At 46.8% G+C, this 17,880-nt stretch overlaps 1 protein-coding gene across 4 annotated transcripts in view; it reads left to right on the top strand.

Moving 5' to 3' along the window:
• LOC113578481 (CSC1-like protein 2) overlaps positions 1 to 16,874 on the top strand; it is a 33,983-nt gene extending 17,109 nt beyond the window's left edge. For 3 of the 4 annotated variants that reach the window (XM_035527088.1, XM_035527065.1, XM_035527075.1), the window contains 20 exons: positions 1,588 to 1,678; positions 2,882 to 2,919; positions 3,376 to 3,518; positions 4,713 to 4,764; positions 4,989 to 5,097; positions 5,528 to 5,598; positions 6,095 to 6,175; positions 6,608 to 6,731; positions 6,966 to 7,099; positions 7,405 to 7,542; positions 9,825 to 9,978; positions 10,798 to 10,904; positions 11,609 to 11,695; positions 12,502 to 12,567; positions 12,976 to 13,138; positions 13,596 to 13,701; positions 14,725 to 14,892; positions 15,036 to 15,151; positions 15,278 to 15,352; positions 15,608 to 16,874. In XM_035527088.1, the coding sequence (XP_035382981.1) occupies positions 1,588 to 1,678; positions 2,882 to 2,919; positions 3,376 to 3,518; positions 4,713 to 4,764; positions 4,989 to 5,097; positions 5,528 to 5,598; positions 6,095 to 6,175; positions 6,608 to 6,731; positions 6,966 to 7,099; positions 7,405 to 7,542; positions 9,825 to 9,978; positions 10,798 to 10,904; positions 11,609 to 11,695; positions 12,502 to 12,567; positions 12,976 to 13,138; positions 13,596 to 13,701; positions 14,725 to 14,892; positions 15,036 to 15,151; positions 15,278 to 15,352; positions 15,608 to 15,793 (2,209 nt within the window). In that variant the 3' untranslated portion in view covers positions 15,794 to 16,874. The remainder of the gene's footprint in view (positions 1 to 1,587; positions 1,679 to 2,881; positions 2,920 to 3,375; positions 3,519 to 4,712; positions 4,765 to 4,988; positions 5,098 to 5,527; positions 5,599 to 6,094; positions 6,176 to 6,607; positions 6,732 to 6,965; positions 7,100 to 7,404; positions 7,543 to 9,824; positions 9,979 to 10,797; positions 10,905 to 11,608; positions 11,696 to 12,501; positions 12,568 to 12,975; positions 13,139 to 13,595; positions 13,702 to 14,724; positions 14,893 to 15,035; positions 15,152 to 15,277; positions 15,353 to 15,607) is intronic. The other variant, XM_027011755.2, reaches the window with a different exon arrangement.
• Positions 16,875 to 17,880: the final 1,006 nt, after the last annotated feature.

Genomic DNA, 17,880 nt, shown 5'->3' with positions numbered 1-17,880 from the left:
CTCCTCTAATGGGTGAACTAACAACACGTTTCTTCCTTTATATCGGGTGTGCGCGTGCATGTGTGTGTTTGGGGGGGGGGGGTGTGGAGTGCTATGCCGTGTGTCCTCTCCCTGCTGTACCTTTTGACCTCTAACACTCCACTGATAACTCCTCTTTCTGTTTTGAGTGTACATGTGTGTACATGACTTCCTGACGCTGAAGTGATCACCCACCACCAAGCATTGCTGTGTGTGTACTTTGCAAATAGACTCCCAACATGCGCAATTCTTTTATCCTGTGTGTGTGTGTGTGTGTGTGTGTGTGTGTGTGTGTGTGTGTGTGTGTGTGTGTGTGTGTGTGTGTGTGTCCTTGGTGTTTATTTTGTGGTTTTCCACTCCCATGAATGATCATTAGTTAGCCTACCTTGGAACTGTGGGTAATGCAGTTAGTGTTTGGAAATTGTAGGTGGTGGATGTGACTTTTCTCTCACACACACGTGTGAGTGTGTGTGCGTGCGCACACACGTATGTGGATTTGGTTGTAGTCCGGAATAAGGCTGATGCTTCATTGTCCTCTTGCGCATCGCAGATCAAATCCGATTAAGTGATATATTGGGGCAGCGGTCTTGCGGGCATGCTGTTTGCCATAATGCAAATATACTGCATGCTTCATTCCAGGATTCTTTTGGCCTACACACATATTTCAAATACTTCCGCTCGCTCTGTGGGTCGACCTAGTGGGACTGCTCATCCAGAACCCCAGGAGACTGTGTTTAAAGTAGTTTGTCACATTTTCTCTCTGCTCTGCACATAGTTCAAGGACAATAATCCCAACAAATACAAAGCGCGTTAATCCCAGCCTGCTTTGTAACTTTTAAATACGATAGTTAAAGCCTAATGTTTTATGGCATTTGATCATATTCCATTCGCTGACACAACGGAAAGTTAATAGTTCTTTGGAAAAGGACCGGGAGTCATCATCGTAGAGAAAGCAGAGATGGGGGGGGGGGGGGGGGATAACATGAGCTTGCGAAGATTCCTGACTCCTTACACCCAGATGACTGCCACATTGGAGCTGTATGTGCTTCAGTTAGTCTAAAGAGTATGTCTTCAGAGAGAGAGAGAGTGTGTGTGTGAACTGCATGAAATGTGATTTGGAAAGCTGGAATGAATGGACTTCCTATGAGCGACGTTCACATCCTTATCCACTGTGTGGTTTGGCCATTCGCACTGCTGTAGCTCTTTGCCTTTATTTGCAAGGTACAAGTGTGGGGCTTCCCTGGAGTGCGTAGCCTCCCGAGATTCAGCCATCTTGGCCCAGATTGGCAAGAGTGGACAGTGATTAGGAATGCCACCAGTCCAGCTTCCTTAGTGCCTCAGTTCAAAATACCCAGAGATTACCAAACTACTTCTACTTCCCAATCTTCTGTATCCATGTCCCTGTCACACTGTTGACTCAATGTGTTGGCTAATTTGTCTCTGTCTCTTTCTCTGTCTGTGTGTGTCTCTCTCTCTCTCTCTCTCTCTCTCTCTCTCTCTCTCTCTCTCTCTCTCTCTCTCTCTCTCTCTCTCTCTTCCTCTGCCTTTCTCTGTTTGTCCCTCTTCCAGCGTGGCTTCAGCATTACATTCAGAAACGCCAGATCGATACGAGCGCCTCACATCTGTCTCCAGCTCCGTGGATTTCGAACAGCGAGACAACGTAAGGCACCTGCTGAAAACCCCCCTCAAACTCCCCCCCCCCCCGCTGCCCGAGGGTGTGGAGAGACGGTGGGATTGGCTTTGGGCCTCTTACCTGTTAAATAATGCAGGATTAGAAAGCGGAGTAAGGTTGACTGCCATCCTGGTGTGTGTGTGTGTGTGTGTGTGTGTGTGTGTGTGTGTGTGTGTGTGTGTGTGTGTGTGTGTGTGTGTGTGTGTGTGTGTGTTTTAAAGGAGGGCACTTGTGGTTAGGTGTATGATGTTTCTGTTTTCTTCTCTGAGCCTTACATATATTGTAAAGCTACAGATACTGTGTGTGTGTGTGTGTGTGTGTGTGTGTGTGTGTGTGTGTGTGTGTGTGTGTGTGTGTGTCTTCACTCCATCGCCCATAACTATTGACTCTGCCCTTGGCAACTGACCACACTTCAGCCATATATAGTGTAACTGCTACAGGGCCAAGTCGTCTCCCGGCCTCTCGTCCAGCTCCGCACATAAAAGTCCACGCGTGATGATCCAGCATTTTTCACACTGCTGATGTCCTTGAGCAGGAAACTCCCCCTATTCTTGGGGGGGGGGGGGTGTTGGGGGTTGAAAAACAGACCCGTTCACCCAATTCATTATGAATAAGCACTTTCTATCCCAGAAACGTAAACCACCCCCCACTCCAGAAAGTGCTGAGTAAGTGTGACGCACACCCTGGCTGACAGGAGGCTGGCTTGGAGGTTGTCACGATGGACTCTGGAGCAGATGCAGGCTGAGGTGTAGAGGTGGGGTCATGGGTGGTGTGCTCCTGAACTAAACCCTCGGGTACTCAGCCCAGTTCACCAACTACCTTCTCAATCAGCCTCCTCCACACAGGGGCTTCCCTGCCTCCCTCATGCTGACTCCCTCTCTCACTCTCTCTGGTTCTCTTTCACTATTACTCCCTTTCTCTGTCTCACACACACACACACACACACACACACACACACACACACACACACACGCATATTTATGCAAGTAATTTCAAATCTCTTAGGGAGATGGCTTTCTGGTGCTTGGCTTTTATTCCAACTTAAGCCTAGTGCTTAGTCATACCCCCAGAAACGTGATTTGAAATGCCTCAGACATCACCTTTTTGTGTGCGTACGTGTGTGCATATGCGTGCACATGCATTCTATTAACTGTGAGTATGTTCATCACTCTGTATTTGCTGTTTCTGCAGGGTTTCTGTTCCTGGCTGACTGCCATATTCCGAATAAAGTAAGTAGCAATTTAAATCAGGTGGTTGTTCTGCTGGGGTGGGTTGCGGGAGGGGTGTTTTCATTCAGCACCCTTTACTGTATTTTACTGGGGTGGTCATTGCAAAGCTTTTTGGGAAGTATTTCATAAAGGATGTGTTGACTGATCTTTTGCAGCTGGCCACTGTAGTAATATTTTTCCTTGATATACTATGGCTTTGCATACTAAAACTTTGTGTCTCCCAGTAACATTTTATAACATTACAAAAGTCTATAACACATCCCAGATCCTCCATCACTTGAGTTGATTTGGAGAAATATCTGCTGCAATAAATATTCTCTTTGTCTCTGAGTTATGGTCAGTTTAATAATTAGGCATATGCAGTGAGTTATGTGTAGGGGTGAATGCAGCTTAGTATGCAATTCAACAATGCATTCTTTTGTGTGTGTGTGTGTGTGTGTGTGTGTGTGTGTGTAGAGATGAGGAGATCCGTGAGAAGTGTGGTGAAGATGCCGTGCATTATCTCTCTTTCCAGCGGCATATCATTGGCCTGCTTGTGGTGGTGGGCGTGTTGTCTGTGGGCATCGTACTGCCGGTCAACTTCTCCGGAAACCTGCTGGGTGAGTCTGGGAGACCTGAGCGATGGCCACCCAAGAGCTGGCCAGCCGGGCAACCTCTCGGGCAGGAAATTACAGAATTCTTCTTCTTTTTTTTTTTTTTACTCTCCATTTGCATTCGAATGTTCTCTTCCCTCTGCTGCTGTTATCGTAAGCCTTGCGAAAGCCCCCCTCGTGCAGGAGGCCGTGCGTCCCTGCGGCCCCTGCTGATTGGCTCAGTACCCTGTACCATTGCCGCCCCATCCTCGCCGTTAGTCCCTCTCTCCCCGCCCCGCTGTGCCGCTCTGGCAAGCCCACCCTCTATAACCTTCCCAGAGAATTATGGGAGATCTGGTGGCGTGACTCAGCCTGCTCGCGAGCGGCTTTGGCGTGCTCGGCACTTTAACCCGACCGTCCTCCTGACCGACGCCGGCGGACCGAGTGAGGGGCCTCTGAAGAGCTAAAGTGAGCCTCGAGCGGGGGCCAGGGGTCAGAGGGGGGGGGCGTGCCTCATCCACTAGCAGCTAATGAGCTGACGCTAGCATCGGCACTCGGGCTGGTGCTGTCCCTGCCCCCGTCTCGTTGCGCTCGGTCCGCCGGAGCAGCTCGCTGTAGGTTACGAGGGGCGTGTGTGTGTGTGTGTGTGTGTGTGTGTGTGTGTGTGTGCGTGCTCGCGTGCTCGCTCCGCTCCACTAATGGGACTGAACTCTGTCTGCGAGCGGGTAATTGAGTGCCTGTCACGGGCAAGTGAGGAAACGAGGACCAGAATGGAGTGGAGGAAAACACAGCGGTGCACACGGGGGAACGAGATAACAGGCAAAGTGAAGCAAAAGAAATGTGGGTGGGCAGGGGGGAGACGGAGGAGAGAAATAGGGAGCTCTGTGTGAGAAATGGGGAGCTCTATGAGTTTGGGTGTGTGAGAGTCCTGGGAAGGTCCTTTTTCTTTTTCTTTCTTTTGCTGTTTAGTTAACTCACCTGGGCAGTGCCTGATGAGAGCTCAGCTCCATATGCAGACCAACTCTTTCTGGCCTCAAGATATTTTTTCCTACCAATCTCTCGCTCGCTGCCAGTGGTGTTTTTGGATTGTTTCTTTTTTTTGCTGTCTGGCCCATATTGATCTCGACCCTGAGTTTCATCATCATTGCCATCATTGGTATTGTCTTTCATGCCTTTACACAAAAGTAACACTTTTTTCCCTTTCCCCTCATTGTTCTGCAGAAAACAACGCCTACAGCTTTGGGCGGACAACAATAGCAAACCTGAATTCGGGGTGAGAACGTGCTGTTAATCAGATCCCTTTGCAACAGAGCAGCACTAAACCCAATCAAGAGCATGACTGTAATGAAGCTTATTCAAATAATGTACTAGAATATTTACATATTTGCATGTTTACATAATCGTTCCCTTTCTGTTTTAATGTTATGTCTGAATTTGGGTTCTTGACATGAAGGCTGCGTTGGTGTTTTTTGAGCCACTTCTCTTGCCGTCCTGCAGGAATAATTTGTTGTGGCTGCACACGTCGTTTGCGTTCATGTACCTGCTCCTCACCGTCTACAGCATGAGACGCCACACCTCCAAGATGCACTACAAGGAGGACGACCTGGTAATTTCCGTAACGGAACATACCAGAATAAAACCATAATCCCAGCAATACGTTTAATGTACCCAAAAACCAAAGCTGTCATTGGCGGACTTTACACACCCTCCAGATAACCAGCGGTGTTACTCGCCTAAATGTTACTCGCCTAAATACACAAGCTGCCATATTTGTATATGCATTGCTTCTAAGCTTAAGAGTGCAGTAATAGGACTGTGTAAACATATGAACAAGCCACTGTGGATGGACACAGGGCAGTATGTGTGCGTTTAATGAGTCCTTTACCCCACACTGCGCTGTCTCTGTAGAGCACATCTCATGAAATATGCATGAAGGCTGTCTACAGCACTGACCCATATTCTCCCATCAGACGCACACCTCTGCAGCACAGCGCTCTCGCTACTGTGTTAGAGTTTTTCCCTTTTTGTGTCCGCAGGTGAAACGCACATTGTTTATAAATGGCATCTCGAAATATGCAGAGGAGATCCAAATAAAGCAGCATTTTGAGTAAGTTACAGTTCACCCATGCACTCTCTCTCTCTCTCTCTCTCTCTCTCTCTCGCTAATGAGATCACATATGAAGAAGTGGTCAGTACTGGGTTCCCACTTCACTGTAGGTGTCAGCTGCAGTGAGAGTGCTAGTGGCTCATGCGGCACGTACCTATCCCTTCATCCCCAGGAGCCTTAGTTAAGAGCCCCAGGCGCACATAGCAATGTGAACAGAACACCAGCTTGGCACATACGCTCGGCAGCTGGCAAAAATGTCTTTCTACCTAAACCAGGGCTTTTTAGCAAGAGGCTAAATGACCTCAATCTTGGTATTGGTCCAATGCGTTTACAGGCACGAATTACAACATGGAGTCTACCATGTTAACCCCCTCTCACGCTCAGGCTGGGTTGGGATTTAACAAAGTAGTCTTGCATCTAGCCGAGCTTGCTGTGGTCCTCGTGGCCATGAGACTCTCGGACTGCTCCAATGACACCTGCGGTCTTGCTCCCACAGACAGGCCTACGAGAACTGCATCGTCCTGGAGGCACGCATCTGCTACAACGTAGCCAAGCTCATGGCCCTCAACGCCGAGAGGTAAGGAGCTCTTTCCGCTCCAGCCGGACTCGGGCGTGGAGGGACGTGACAGTTTAAGGCTGTTCAGGCTGAATTTACGCGAAGTAGTCAAAAGCATATGTCTGTCTCGTATGCGTTTTACTGTCTTCAGATTTAACGCTGAATTTGCACTTCCTGAATTCTGACATATTAAAAACCTCTTTTACCAATTTTGAAAAGCTGTTGAGGAAGGTTGTAAAAAAGCATTTCCTGTATTCATCTCGTGTGATGGATGGATTACACTGAGTAACGCTTGGGCCAAGTGATGACTCAGTAGAAACCATTTCTGAATGGCTCAGTGTCCAGCAGCCTGACTACTTGATTGATTGATTTTACTATTGATTGATTTTATTTTTTGCCACGTGAGGGACTGGTGAAGGCTGAAAGAACGTGCGTGTGTGTGCGGCTCCACAGGAAGAAGACGGAGCGCAGCAAGAAGTTCTTCACCGACTTGATGGCGAAGGAGCACATGCCCACCATGATCAACCCCAAGCCGTGTGGCCACCTGTGCTGCTGTGCCATCACAGGGTGTGAGGAGGTGAACTGTGCCCCGCTCCACCCGTCACACACGTCCTCCCTCTTACACTGCACCTGGATAGCGCCCCCTGCAGGCCAGGGCAGGAGAAGCCGCTCCAACAGCCAGATGCTGATCTAGTCGCTGGCACCAAAACTAGCAACAACTAATAACGAGATGAGCGAATAATGGTGTGGCGCATGCGGAGTCCTCGGGCATCCCTCAGCTTGACGTGGACGTGTTGTGCACGTGTTGCAGGAGGAGGCGGTGAGCTACTACACCAAGCTGGAAGCCAAACTGAAGGAGGAGTACAGGAAGGAGAAAGAGAAGGTCAACACCAAGCCACTGGGCATGGCATTCGTCACCTTCCAGAACGAGGCCATGACTGCTGTGTGAGTGACTGCAGACCGTGTGTGTGTGTCTGTGTATGGTGGTTTCGTAGTGTTCTTTAGAAGAATTGTGCATTTGACTGAATCTAGTCCAGTTTCAAATAAAAAATAATTAATTTCTTAATGTTAGGTACTTTTCATAAGACGCCCACAGAAAAAGTCATTGCTTGTCACCACATTCTTCCGTGTCTTTAGTTTTACTGTGTTTTGCTGTGAAGTGTTGCTTTTTTAACTAAACAGTCTGCCAACGCAAAAATAGAGTTTGAGCTCTATGAAAAACTCAATCCTCCCTTTCTCTGTCTCGGCAGAATCCTGAAAGACTTTAACGCGTGTCAGTGTCAGGGCTGCAAGTGCCGTCAGGAGCCGCGATCCTCTCAGTTCAGCGAGAGTCTCCACATCAACAGCTGGAGTGTGACCTATGCCCCCGACCCCCAGAATGTGCGCTGGTGAGCTGTGCAGCCCTTATCCTCACCGCTCACCTACTTGTCTGTCGCTCGGTGTGTTGCTCTGTCCTTCGGACTGGGCCGTCTCTCTGTTGCTCTGTCATTCCATCAGTCTGTCATTCTATCTCCCACTGAGTCAGAAAAAGAGACAAAAAATGGCTAATATATTGGCTAATAAGTATGAACCTAATTTTAAAAAAAAAAAGAAAAGAAAGAATAGAATATAATATTCAGCCCCTTAAGTCCATCCCATTTGTCTGGCTTATGAATGACACTGATATTTAATGGTGGTGTGGGGTTCTTTTTTTTTTTTTTAAAGATTAACCCTCAAAACTTCTTAGTGATGATGGTTTAGGAAAGAAAATGTTCTGTGGCAAAAATCACCAGCTAAAGTTGCTGTTTTCTTTAAGAATTCAGCCGCTGTGCTGTGGAAGCACCATGTTTACACAGACGAGAGATATCACCGTAACAAAGGCAACTGGACTCCGTGAGTCCTCAAACAGGTTCACCTTTTCTGCATCCATGATCCCTTTAATTCAGGTGCCGTTGGTCAGACTGTGGATCTGAAGGAAAGCTGTGAAAACGGAGCGTTCATGGAAAACTGGGAGATAACGATCTATGCACAAGACAGGATAAGACTACAAAATAATATGCGTGTTTGGATAACCGTGAGGAAATGGAGGCCGCACCACTGCCTAAACAAAGGCCGGCCCTCCAACCTCAGCAGCGTAGCAAGCAGTGGACTTGTGAGGGGATCCATAGACAGACCAGCAATTGCTTTCAAGGACCGTCACGGTTTAGTGGTTGAGACTGGAGTAAAGTTGCACCAATCAGTTATATCAGCTCTGCCTACAGCTGACCTGTATTGTATTCCTAGAAAGAAAAGAAAAACCAAAAAGACCTGGAAATCTAAAGTTTGAATGAAACTTTTTTTTTTTTTTTTTTTTTTTTTTTTTTTTTTTTTTTTTTAAAGTACTATGTTTGTTGAAGAATTGGCAGTGTCAGGTTTGTGCCAAACACCATTCCAACAGTGAAGTATGGGGGTGTTGTGGGGCAGAGACCAGGCGTCTTGTTAAAACTGACAGATGGATGGATGGATGGTGTAAAATACAAGGAAGTACTGCAAGACTTCAGTCTGCTAACAAACCTTCAGCAGGACAATGAGCCCAAAGGAGTACAAGAATGTTCGAGTCAAATCCAGATCTCACTCCAGTGAATCAGCAGTGGCACTGTTGAATTGCGGTGCATGGGCATTATTCAGCCACTCTGAACAACCTGGAGGACATGTGACAGCAGTGGAAATTTTACCTCAGCACGTGTAAAACTGTAATACCAGAAAACTCTGAAGGAGTCGAATTTTTATTGTAAAGATCTGCTGGCATAATGAATGTTGACTTTGAACATTTACTTCAAGAGCATATTGGTTTGCAGTAAAAAATCCTAGCAGGAACAATCTGCAAGTGTCACCCACTTTTAATAGGGTTGAATACTTTTGCGCGTGTGTGTGTGTGTGTGTGTGTGTGTGTGTGTGTGTGTGTCTGTCAGAGAGACGGACAGAGTGAGACAGTGTGGGAGCGCTATCTGGGGAAGGGGTGCTGTCTGGAGCTCATTACCCAGCTGATGCCATTTTGCTGGCGGGCAGCTGCTGTTCCTCTCCTGCCATTCACATCACCTGCTGGTGTCTCGGTGTCTCAGCCAGGCAAAAAAAATGCCATACAGCCAAGCCAGGAAAAAGGGTGTGCATGTGTGTGCATGCGCGTGTCTGAGTGTACGCACGTTCAGGAACGCCACACATGCATGTCCAGTTTAGCATGCTAAACTTGCATTTGAATGGTCAGTAACACCATATCTAGTGTGTGTGTGTGTGTGTGTGTGTATATATATATATATATATATATATATATATATATATATATATATATATATATATATATATATATATATATATATATATATATATATACACGTTCAATATCGCTCTGTAATTTCTGACACCTCATACTGTCTGAGCGAAAAATGCTAGTAGATGTTCCGCCTCCCATCCTGCAAGTGATCTGTGAAGAAGTTCGATCTCTCTGACGAGTATGGGTGGACATACGCGAGCATAAACAATGTTCTGAGATGAGAACACAATCACAACTGTTACTCTGCACCTAACAATTCTGGAAAGAGACTGTAACTTTTATAGGGGGGCTAACTTGGTTTATGAGATCATGCATCTTTCGTTCTGTTTTTGCAGTGTGTTCTGAGTGTGTGTGTGTGTGTGTGTGTGTGTGTTTGAGCAGGGAGCATTTATCTCTGGGAGGTGTTTCCTGGTGGATTCGCTGTTTTGTCATCAACTGCATCCTCTTCATCCTGCTCTTCTTCCTCACTACCCCCGCCATCATCATTTCTACTATGGACAAGTTTAACGTCACCAAGCCAGTGGAATACCTCAATGTAAGCCTGTTCTACTCAACTTTTATAACACATTCATAGATGACGTCACTGTTAACACCTTACATGCCTGTAATGAACCTGTGTAATTCTACCAGTGAGTGCAGTGCAGTTAATATGGACCAATTTTATGCATGGGAGCGAGTACTTTCACCAACTAATGGCATCACTTCCTCAGACCTTGATCCAGGGCTTCAGCCAATCAGTCATCAGGGTCCTACTTGTGGCCAATCAGAACCCAACATTCAGACCACAGGAGTCAACATGCTAAAGCGCTCAAATGGACAGTTCATCTCAGGAGGGAGAACTTGGACCGACACAATAGTCCAGTGAACTGTACTTTTAGAGAACATTTTTTGCAGGGAAGAACAAAAAAGAAAAGGTTTTGGGAAGTTCTAGGTTAATTGGAATTCTGCATTACTGCCCATCATTTTATGCTTCGTGAGGAAGTTGCTGGAATCACTTGTTGCACGTTATATATTAGTTTTCAGGAAAGGCAATGCAACGCACGTCAGTCGCCCTTTTGACGTGAGAGAGATGAGGCTGAAAGTAAGCTGTGAACTGGGCTTCCTTAGTTTGGCATTGTCCTTTGTTTATGTTGGGCACGGTCCATGCTCACGGCACGTTCCAGCTGTGCTCCGTAGGAAACCTGTGAGGTAAGAGGAAGCACGACCCAAAGGAAGACTAGAGAACCGCAGACATGACGTTGCACAGACGGGGAAGAAAGCCAGCGAGACTCGTCGACCCGTACTCGTGTGTTAGGAGTTTGTTCTCTCTCATTCTCACAAACTGTGTTTGCCTCTCTCTGCATCTCTCTTCCAGAATCCCATCATCACCCAGTTCTTCCCCACTCTTCTGCTGTGGGCCTTCTCTGCTCTTCTGCCAACCATTGTCTACTACTCTGCTTTCTTCGAGGCTCACTGGACCAGGTAGAGGAGGAGCCCAGCCCGGCTCCAACACTCCTGTAGCACTTGCCATGGCAGCGGAAGGGTCAACAAGCTAAGCCTCCGTGTCCTAGTGTGATATTAATCACAAGGTGTTCGGTGTGGCACATGATGATCTCATCGTGGCACTATGCTGGTAGTCATGATTTCCTGGCCAGGCACGTTTATTTGTGTCGCACATAAGAGGCACTTCAAAGTGCTTTACACAGACATAAAAAATGTAAATAATAAAGCTTATTAGATACCAAGATCCATCACCGTAAGAAGGTTTGGGCCCCTTAAAAAAGCAACCTAAAAACATTTATTTTAAATAAAATAAAATGCATTTAATTTAAATAGAAACAAATAATGAAATATAAAAATGACTCCAAAGAAGAAAAATGCATTAAAAGAAAGATGATTGCTTAAAATGCTTCACTGATGCTGAAGGACTCCTGGAGAAGCTGCACTTTAGCTGGCAGTCACACTCACTGTTAGGTTGAGGAGGGCTGCCATCCTAAGGCAGCTGTAACCTGCCTCTCCACTGTCTCCAACACTGCTCGTCGGGATGGGGTGAGGCCAGGCGCTTCTGGCTGCGGAATCAGCCGTGGGGCAGCCGTCGGATGGGACGGCGCAGGGAATCTGAAATGAAAGTTTTTTAAATATAGAAACTTTACCTGTGTGTGTATGTGTGTGTGTCTGTGTCTCAGGTCAGGAGAAAACAGGACCACAATGCACAAATGCTACACATTTCTCATCTTCATGGTCCTTCTGCTGCCATCACTTGGGCTCAGCAGGTACCTCTCTCTCTCTCTGTGTCTCTCTGTCTCTCTCTCTCTCTCTCTCTCTCTCTCTCTCTCTCTCTCTCTCTCTGTGTGTGTGTGTGTCTATCCCCTCCTCTCTCACTGTTTCTTTCTTTCTCTGTGACTCTCTCATTCATACTTTCCTAGCACTCATACTTTCAGCAAGAGTGCTCAGAGACAACTAGGAAATTACTGCGATCGTGTTTTTTTTTAAATATGTGCTCAAATTGCATCAATAATTCAAGTTGTGCTTCCTAAATATATCATCTTCTAACTGGAGATAGTTAGAACATCTGAATTAAGCGGTGTGGCTTTTATAAGACACAACCAGCCAGATTTATTAAAGTGAATAACGTGTGTAAATACTTACAATTATTTACAACTGGGACATGATCATTGATTGATTGGATCATGACAAATTCTCTGCCCAGTTACCGACTGCGTTACTTCCTTTGCAAATGAGATTTAGTGCCTTCTAATTGCCTTGGTGATTCCAGCTAAAGTAAAAGGCTGTGAGAATAGGCTGCTTAACCAGACCAGTGCTCCACACGACCTCAGAAAACGACTGCAACTGATAAACAGTTTACCAAAGTTCTCATTACGGTCTCAGAGTTCTGATGAAGACATTCAAACAGATCGATTTCTTTTCCTGTATTTTATTACTGTTGTCCTTTTTTATATTGACATAATGTAGTTATGGTAATGTGATATAACTGTTATGATATTACAGATATTTTCAAGTATCATATGGTTTAAGATGGAAAATTCCAGAAGGCTAATTGTGGCTTCATTGTCCCTAGTCTGGATGTGTTCTTCCGCTGGCTGTTTGACACACAGTTCCTGGCTTTTGCCACTGTCAGATTTGAGTAAGTTCAGTTTGCTTCCTGATTCTTCACATGTTGTGTTAAGTGAATTGGCATAAGAAGACTTTATTCATAATACACACACACAAATATTTCACTTCTCTTTAAAAGTGATTTGAGACTTTGAAATGCTTCGAGGTAGAGAAGTATATTTTGCACATTGTTTGGAGACTTTCATGGTAATAAAATATAGCCTTCAGGTCTTCCGTCTACCAGCCAGTCAGCTGTACCAAGTCGCCGGCAAAAAGATACAACAGACAGACAGTCTGTGCAGTGTTTCCTTTGCGCCATGTTCCGGTCCTCGTGCGCCCTGGCCGTGGTTCAGCTCCCTGGCTCCTCTCTGCTATTGTTTTTGCATGTGCTGCGTGCAGACAGCAGTGCCATTCCCTCATGCCTTCCACTCTGCTGCAGGTGTGTGTTCCTGCCTGATAACGGAGCATTTTTTGTGAACTACGTCATAGCGTCGGCGTTCATCGGGAACGCCATGGATCTACTGCGGATTCCAGGCCTTCTCATGTACATGATCCGTCTGTGCCTTGCTCGCTCTGCTGCTGAGAGACGCAATGTCAAACGGGTATCACACACATATACATACATACATACATACATACATACATACATACATACACACATATATACATACATACATACACACACACACACACACACACATACATACATATACATACATACATACATACATACATACACATACATACATACACATACACACATACATACATACATACATACATATATACATATACATACCTACACATACATACACACACACACACAAATGCACAACTAATGTCAAATGGGTAACGTGCACGCACACACACCACACCCAATGTCAGACAGTTAGTGTACACAATGTTCTGCACCACTTGTGTTCCCTTTGTGGTTTTCCTTGTAGACTGTTTATTTAGATGAGAGTGTGTGTGTGTGTGTGTGTGTGTGTGTGTGTGTGTGTGTGTGTGTGTGTGTGTGTGTGTGTGTGTGTGTGTGTGTGTGTGTGTGTGACCATGCAGCACCAGGCCTATGAGTTCCAGTTCGGTGCTGCCTACGCCTGGATGATGTGCGTCTTCACTGTTGTTATGACATACAGCATCACATGCCCGATCATCGTGCCCTTCGGTGAGTGAGCAGTCCCGAAAGCAGCAGAGCCCAGGAGAGAGAGAGAGAGAGAGAGACAGAGAGAGAAAAACAAGGCTGATGAAACAGCTAGTGAAGGTGGGGAATGAAGAAATAAGCCCAGGAGCTGATCGCATGCGCCGTTCACTGGGGGGAGGCCCCCTGCTGGTGACCCACTGCATGTGCGAATGGGAGGATGAGGATGAGGAGGAGCACAGTCCCTGCCTGCATAGCTCCATCGATGTTCACCCACACTGTGTGTGTGTGTGTGTGTGTGTGTGTGTGTGTGTGTTAAATATAGATCTGTACATATTAATTCGCACGAACCAGGAGACGATGACACAAAGTAAAGGCTTGCGTATTTTTCCCTTTGTCTCTTTGGTACACACACACACGCGCGCGCGCGCGCATGCGCGCACACACACCTCTCTTGCTGGATTTGAGGCAGTATGAGTCATCGAGTGGTTGAGGATTTGGCTCTGCAGACAAGTGGAATAGCAGCAGGGTGCTGTAGGTCTACACCTTCGCCCACCAGCCACACCCACATCGCTAATGTTTCAGCGGAACAGCTAACGCGTTAGACGACACAGAAGTAACAGCACTTACCATGTTCTGATGGCAGATAACATTCTAACGACAAAGTATTGATAGCAGCTAACATATCGGTGCAGTGACGACTGCAGCTAACACGTCTGAATGTAATGACAACAGGTAAGGCCTTCTAAAAACACAGTAACAACTGCAGCTGAAATGTTGAACGTATGGCAGCGAACATTTTCTGACCCTGCAGTAATGGCTGCAGCTAATGTTCTGAGTAACTACCTAACGCATCTCGCACCATGTCATGCCACAGTCGGGCAAGGCTGAACCTCGGTGCTCAGAGTGGAGTCCAGTCGGAACAGTGACGCGTAACAGGAGAAAGGGCATCACAACCTTCGTTCTTTAATTTCAATGGTTCCTGCGGTCATTGAGCGTCGGTATCAAACACATGACCTGCGTTCTGCCTCACTCCCTGTTTGACCCCAGGCCTGATGTACATGCTCCTGAAGCACCTGGTAGATCGGTACAATATGTACTACGCATACCTGCCCTCCAAACTGGACAAGAAGATCCACTCCGGAGCTGTCAATCAAGTGGTGGCCGCGCCCATCCTCTGCCTCTCCTGGCTGCTGTTCTTCTCCACTGTACGCACAGGTGAGGAAGATGGGTGTGTGTGTGTGTGTGTGTGTGTGTGTGTGTGTGTGTGTGTGTGTGTGTGTGTGTGTGTGTATGTGTGTCTGCATGCCTTGCATTTCACCTTTCTGCCTCTCTTTTCGTCCTCTTCCTGCCACCGGCAGGATTCCTGACCCCGACGTCCATGTTCACCTTCGTCGTGCTCATAATCACCATCGTGGTGTGCCTGTCGCACGTCTGCTTCGGGCACTTCAAGTACCTCAGCGCTCACAACTACAAGGTATGCCCTCGCTGGCCCTAGAATCTGAGCCCAGCTCAACTAGAACAGCGCTAGGCTCCGCCCCATTCTGTAGCCAAGGCACTAACCCCTCCCCCCCGTCTGTCTGTCTGCACTGCCGTACTCCAGATTGACAGCAAGGACGAGGTGGACAGTGTGGAGAATGGGAGGCCGGCTCGCTCCTCCCCTTCTGGCAAGTCGCAGGCAAGTCCTGCCTCCTCCTGGCTCACTGATGTAGCTGAAATAATGCCATCTCCAGCCCTCTCTTTTTACTGGGGCTTTTGATGGCATGTATGCTGCGGGTTTCACTGCCAGAAATCGAAGATCACTTCCTATGCGTTGCCAAATATTCCGTAATCAAGTGGCTTTTTTTTTTTTTTTTTTTCCATTTTCACTGGCCTCGCAACTAAGGTTTTCCCATTCAGATCCCTTTTTCTTTTCTGCCCCCCTGTGGCACAGCAGCAGATGTACATCGCCCAGGTCCTGCAGGACCCGAACTCCGACGAGGTGGGAGGAGCCAGCGGAGAGGATGATGGCCAGGGGTCCTCGCAGGACGAGGAGATGATCAATGGAGGCAACAGCCTCAACGAGGCTGACTTCCAGTCTGGGGAGGACAGCCTGATCGCCAACGAAGTTCACCAATAACAGCACAGAGAGAGAGAGAGGGAGGAGGGGTTAGAGGAGGACGAGAGGGTCGCGTAGGACTTTTCTATCCCACCACTGAGCCGTCGCCTTCCGGAGCTTTCTGCACCTTCGTGTGAACCATGTCATCTCTCTCATGAGCCTCGTGAGCAGACGAAGCAGGTTGGTTGATGAGGAGCATTACTGCTTTATGTAGAGTGTTTTTGTTCAGCGTAAACAGAACTTTAGCAACGTCTCCTGCCAAAAAGATCACGGCACCGTGACCAAGCACAAAACGCACATGTAAAAAAAAAAAAAAATCTGCACACATACATGCACACTCACAAACGTGCATCCTTACAGACTTACGTTGTGGAGACGTTGATACACACACAGGTACATGGTAGACAGATTAATACCCATTCACACACACACATTCACTGTTGTCGTCGTGCTACAGACTGGATCTGTGCAGACAGAAAATGACAACGATGATAGATGTTTGCTTGTGGGTGTGCGTAGGTACGTGCGTGTGTGTGCGTGTGTTTTTTTCCTTTAAAATTTTTGTTTTCCCAAACACTTTTTGTGGAAGCGGCGGCATGCAAGGCACACTACGATAGTTCTACAGCACTCCTTACAATGGCACCGCATAGGCGAAGGCTTTCACACTTTTCCACACCTGGGAACAGACTGCTTAGAACAGACCACTGCTGTCTGCCAGGCCCAGAATCCTCCGGAGGTGAACAGCGTGAACGGAATTGTGGGAACGTCAGGCTCCCAAAGCATCCGCCGACCTTCCATCTATCTCCAGGACACTCTCCACTTTTCTCTGGCTTTGTTCGGGGCCTCTCCCCTATGTGCTGACCCTTCACCCGTAGCGTGAGCTGCTGCAGAACTGACTTCCTTTGCTTGCTCCCGCTGTCTCTCTTTGCCCGAGTGAACAGATTTAATATTTCACCCGGCTTTCCACAAGCACACAGGCTTGTAGACCCTGCCCCTGTTGCGGAAATGCCCAGGCAAGGTGATTCTCATGGAAGTTCCTGTGGAAGTCTCATGTGCTTGATCAAACATGCTCTTGAGGTTAAGCCAAAATATGTGGAGTCATTGAGCAGAAGATTTCAGTGGATGTTATGCTGGTTGGTGTCTTGAGGTCCTGGCATGACCCATATTATTATTCCATGTTTTGCTTTTTTGTTGTTGTTGATGTTGATGTTGTTGTTGTTGTTGTTGATGTTGTTTTGTTTTTAAATGTCACCTTAACTACCTTAATGAATGTCTGTATGACTGAAAAGGAGTACCTAGGTTTTTGTATTTGTAGCAGAGTAGAAAACACACTAAGGCACCCAGAGCTCTGCGGGTTTATTTATGAAGCCCACATCGAGCCACAGTTCAGTAATGGAGAACAAAGAAATATGCATATTGCTAGTGTCTAATTTCCTCTAGAAGTCATGTCCTCACACGCTCCTGCAGACCACGCTTGTACAACATGAATTGATGCATTCAGGTGTGTCCATGAAGTTAGAAACACTAGCCAAATGCAGAATGCTCCCTGGCTTCCTTCTATACTCACATCTAACCCTCGTTCTTACAGAAGCAGAAAATCAGTACTGGAATGTGTGTAGTGCGTCCTCTGTATTTGCCGTTTAGAAGGCGAATGCAATCTGTTTCTTCAAGCTGGTCCTTATGAATTTGTTTAAAATGGGACACAATTGTCGACTGGTTGCTTGGGGAAAGGGGTTCTTTACCAATGATGTCGTGCCAGCACTTTGTCATCTGTTGCCTGTTGTATGATGGGGCAGTATTTGATGAATCAGATGAATCAGAGGTAGCTAGTTGAGACTTTGGTTGAGCGAGACTTGGATTTGAGCCTCTGACGAGCCTCCAGTTGCTTGGCTCTGAGGATGTGGCATGTGCGTTATGGAAAAGTAAAGTTCCAAGGAATGACTGCTTTCTAAAGGATTTTTAGATGGATGTAGACCTACACTAGCTATACAAAGATTCATGTAGCCTCTGAGGAATTTTGTCTCTAGAGAGATCCATGTACAGCACTTATTATTATTATTATTATTATTATTATTATTATTTGGAACTGCACATAACTAGGGAGGAGC

The sequence above is a fragment of the Electrophorus electricus genome, chromosome 1 (genome assembly GCF_013358815.1).
Source record: "Electrophorus electricus isolate fEleEle1 chromosome 1, fEleEle1.pri, whole genome shotgun sequence".
NCBI lineage: Eukaryota > Metazoa > Chordata > Actinopteri > Gymnotiformes > Gymnotidae > Electrophorus > Electrophorus electricus.
This window is presented reverse-complemented; position numbering and strand designations above follow the sequence as displayed.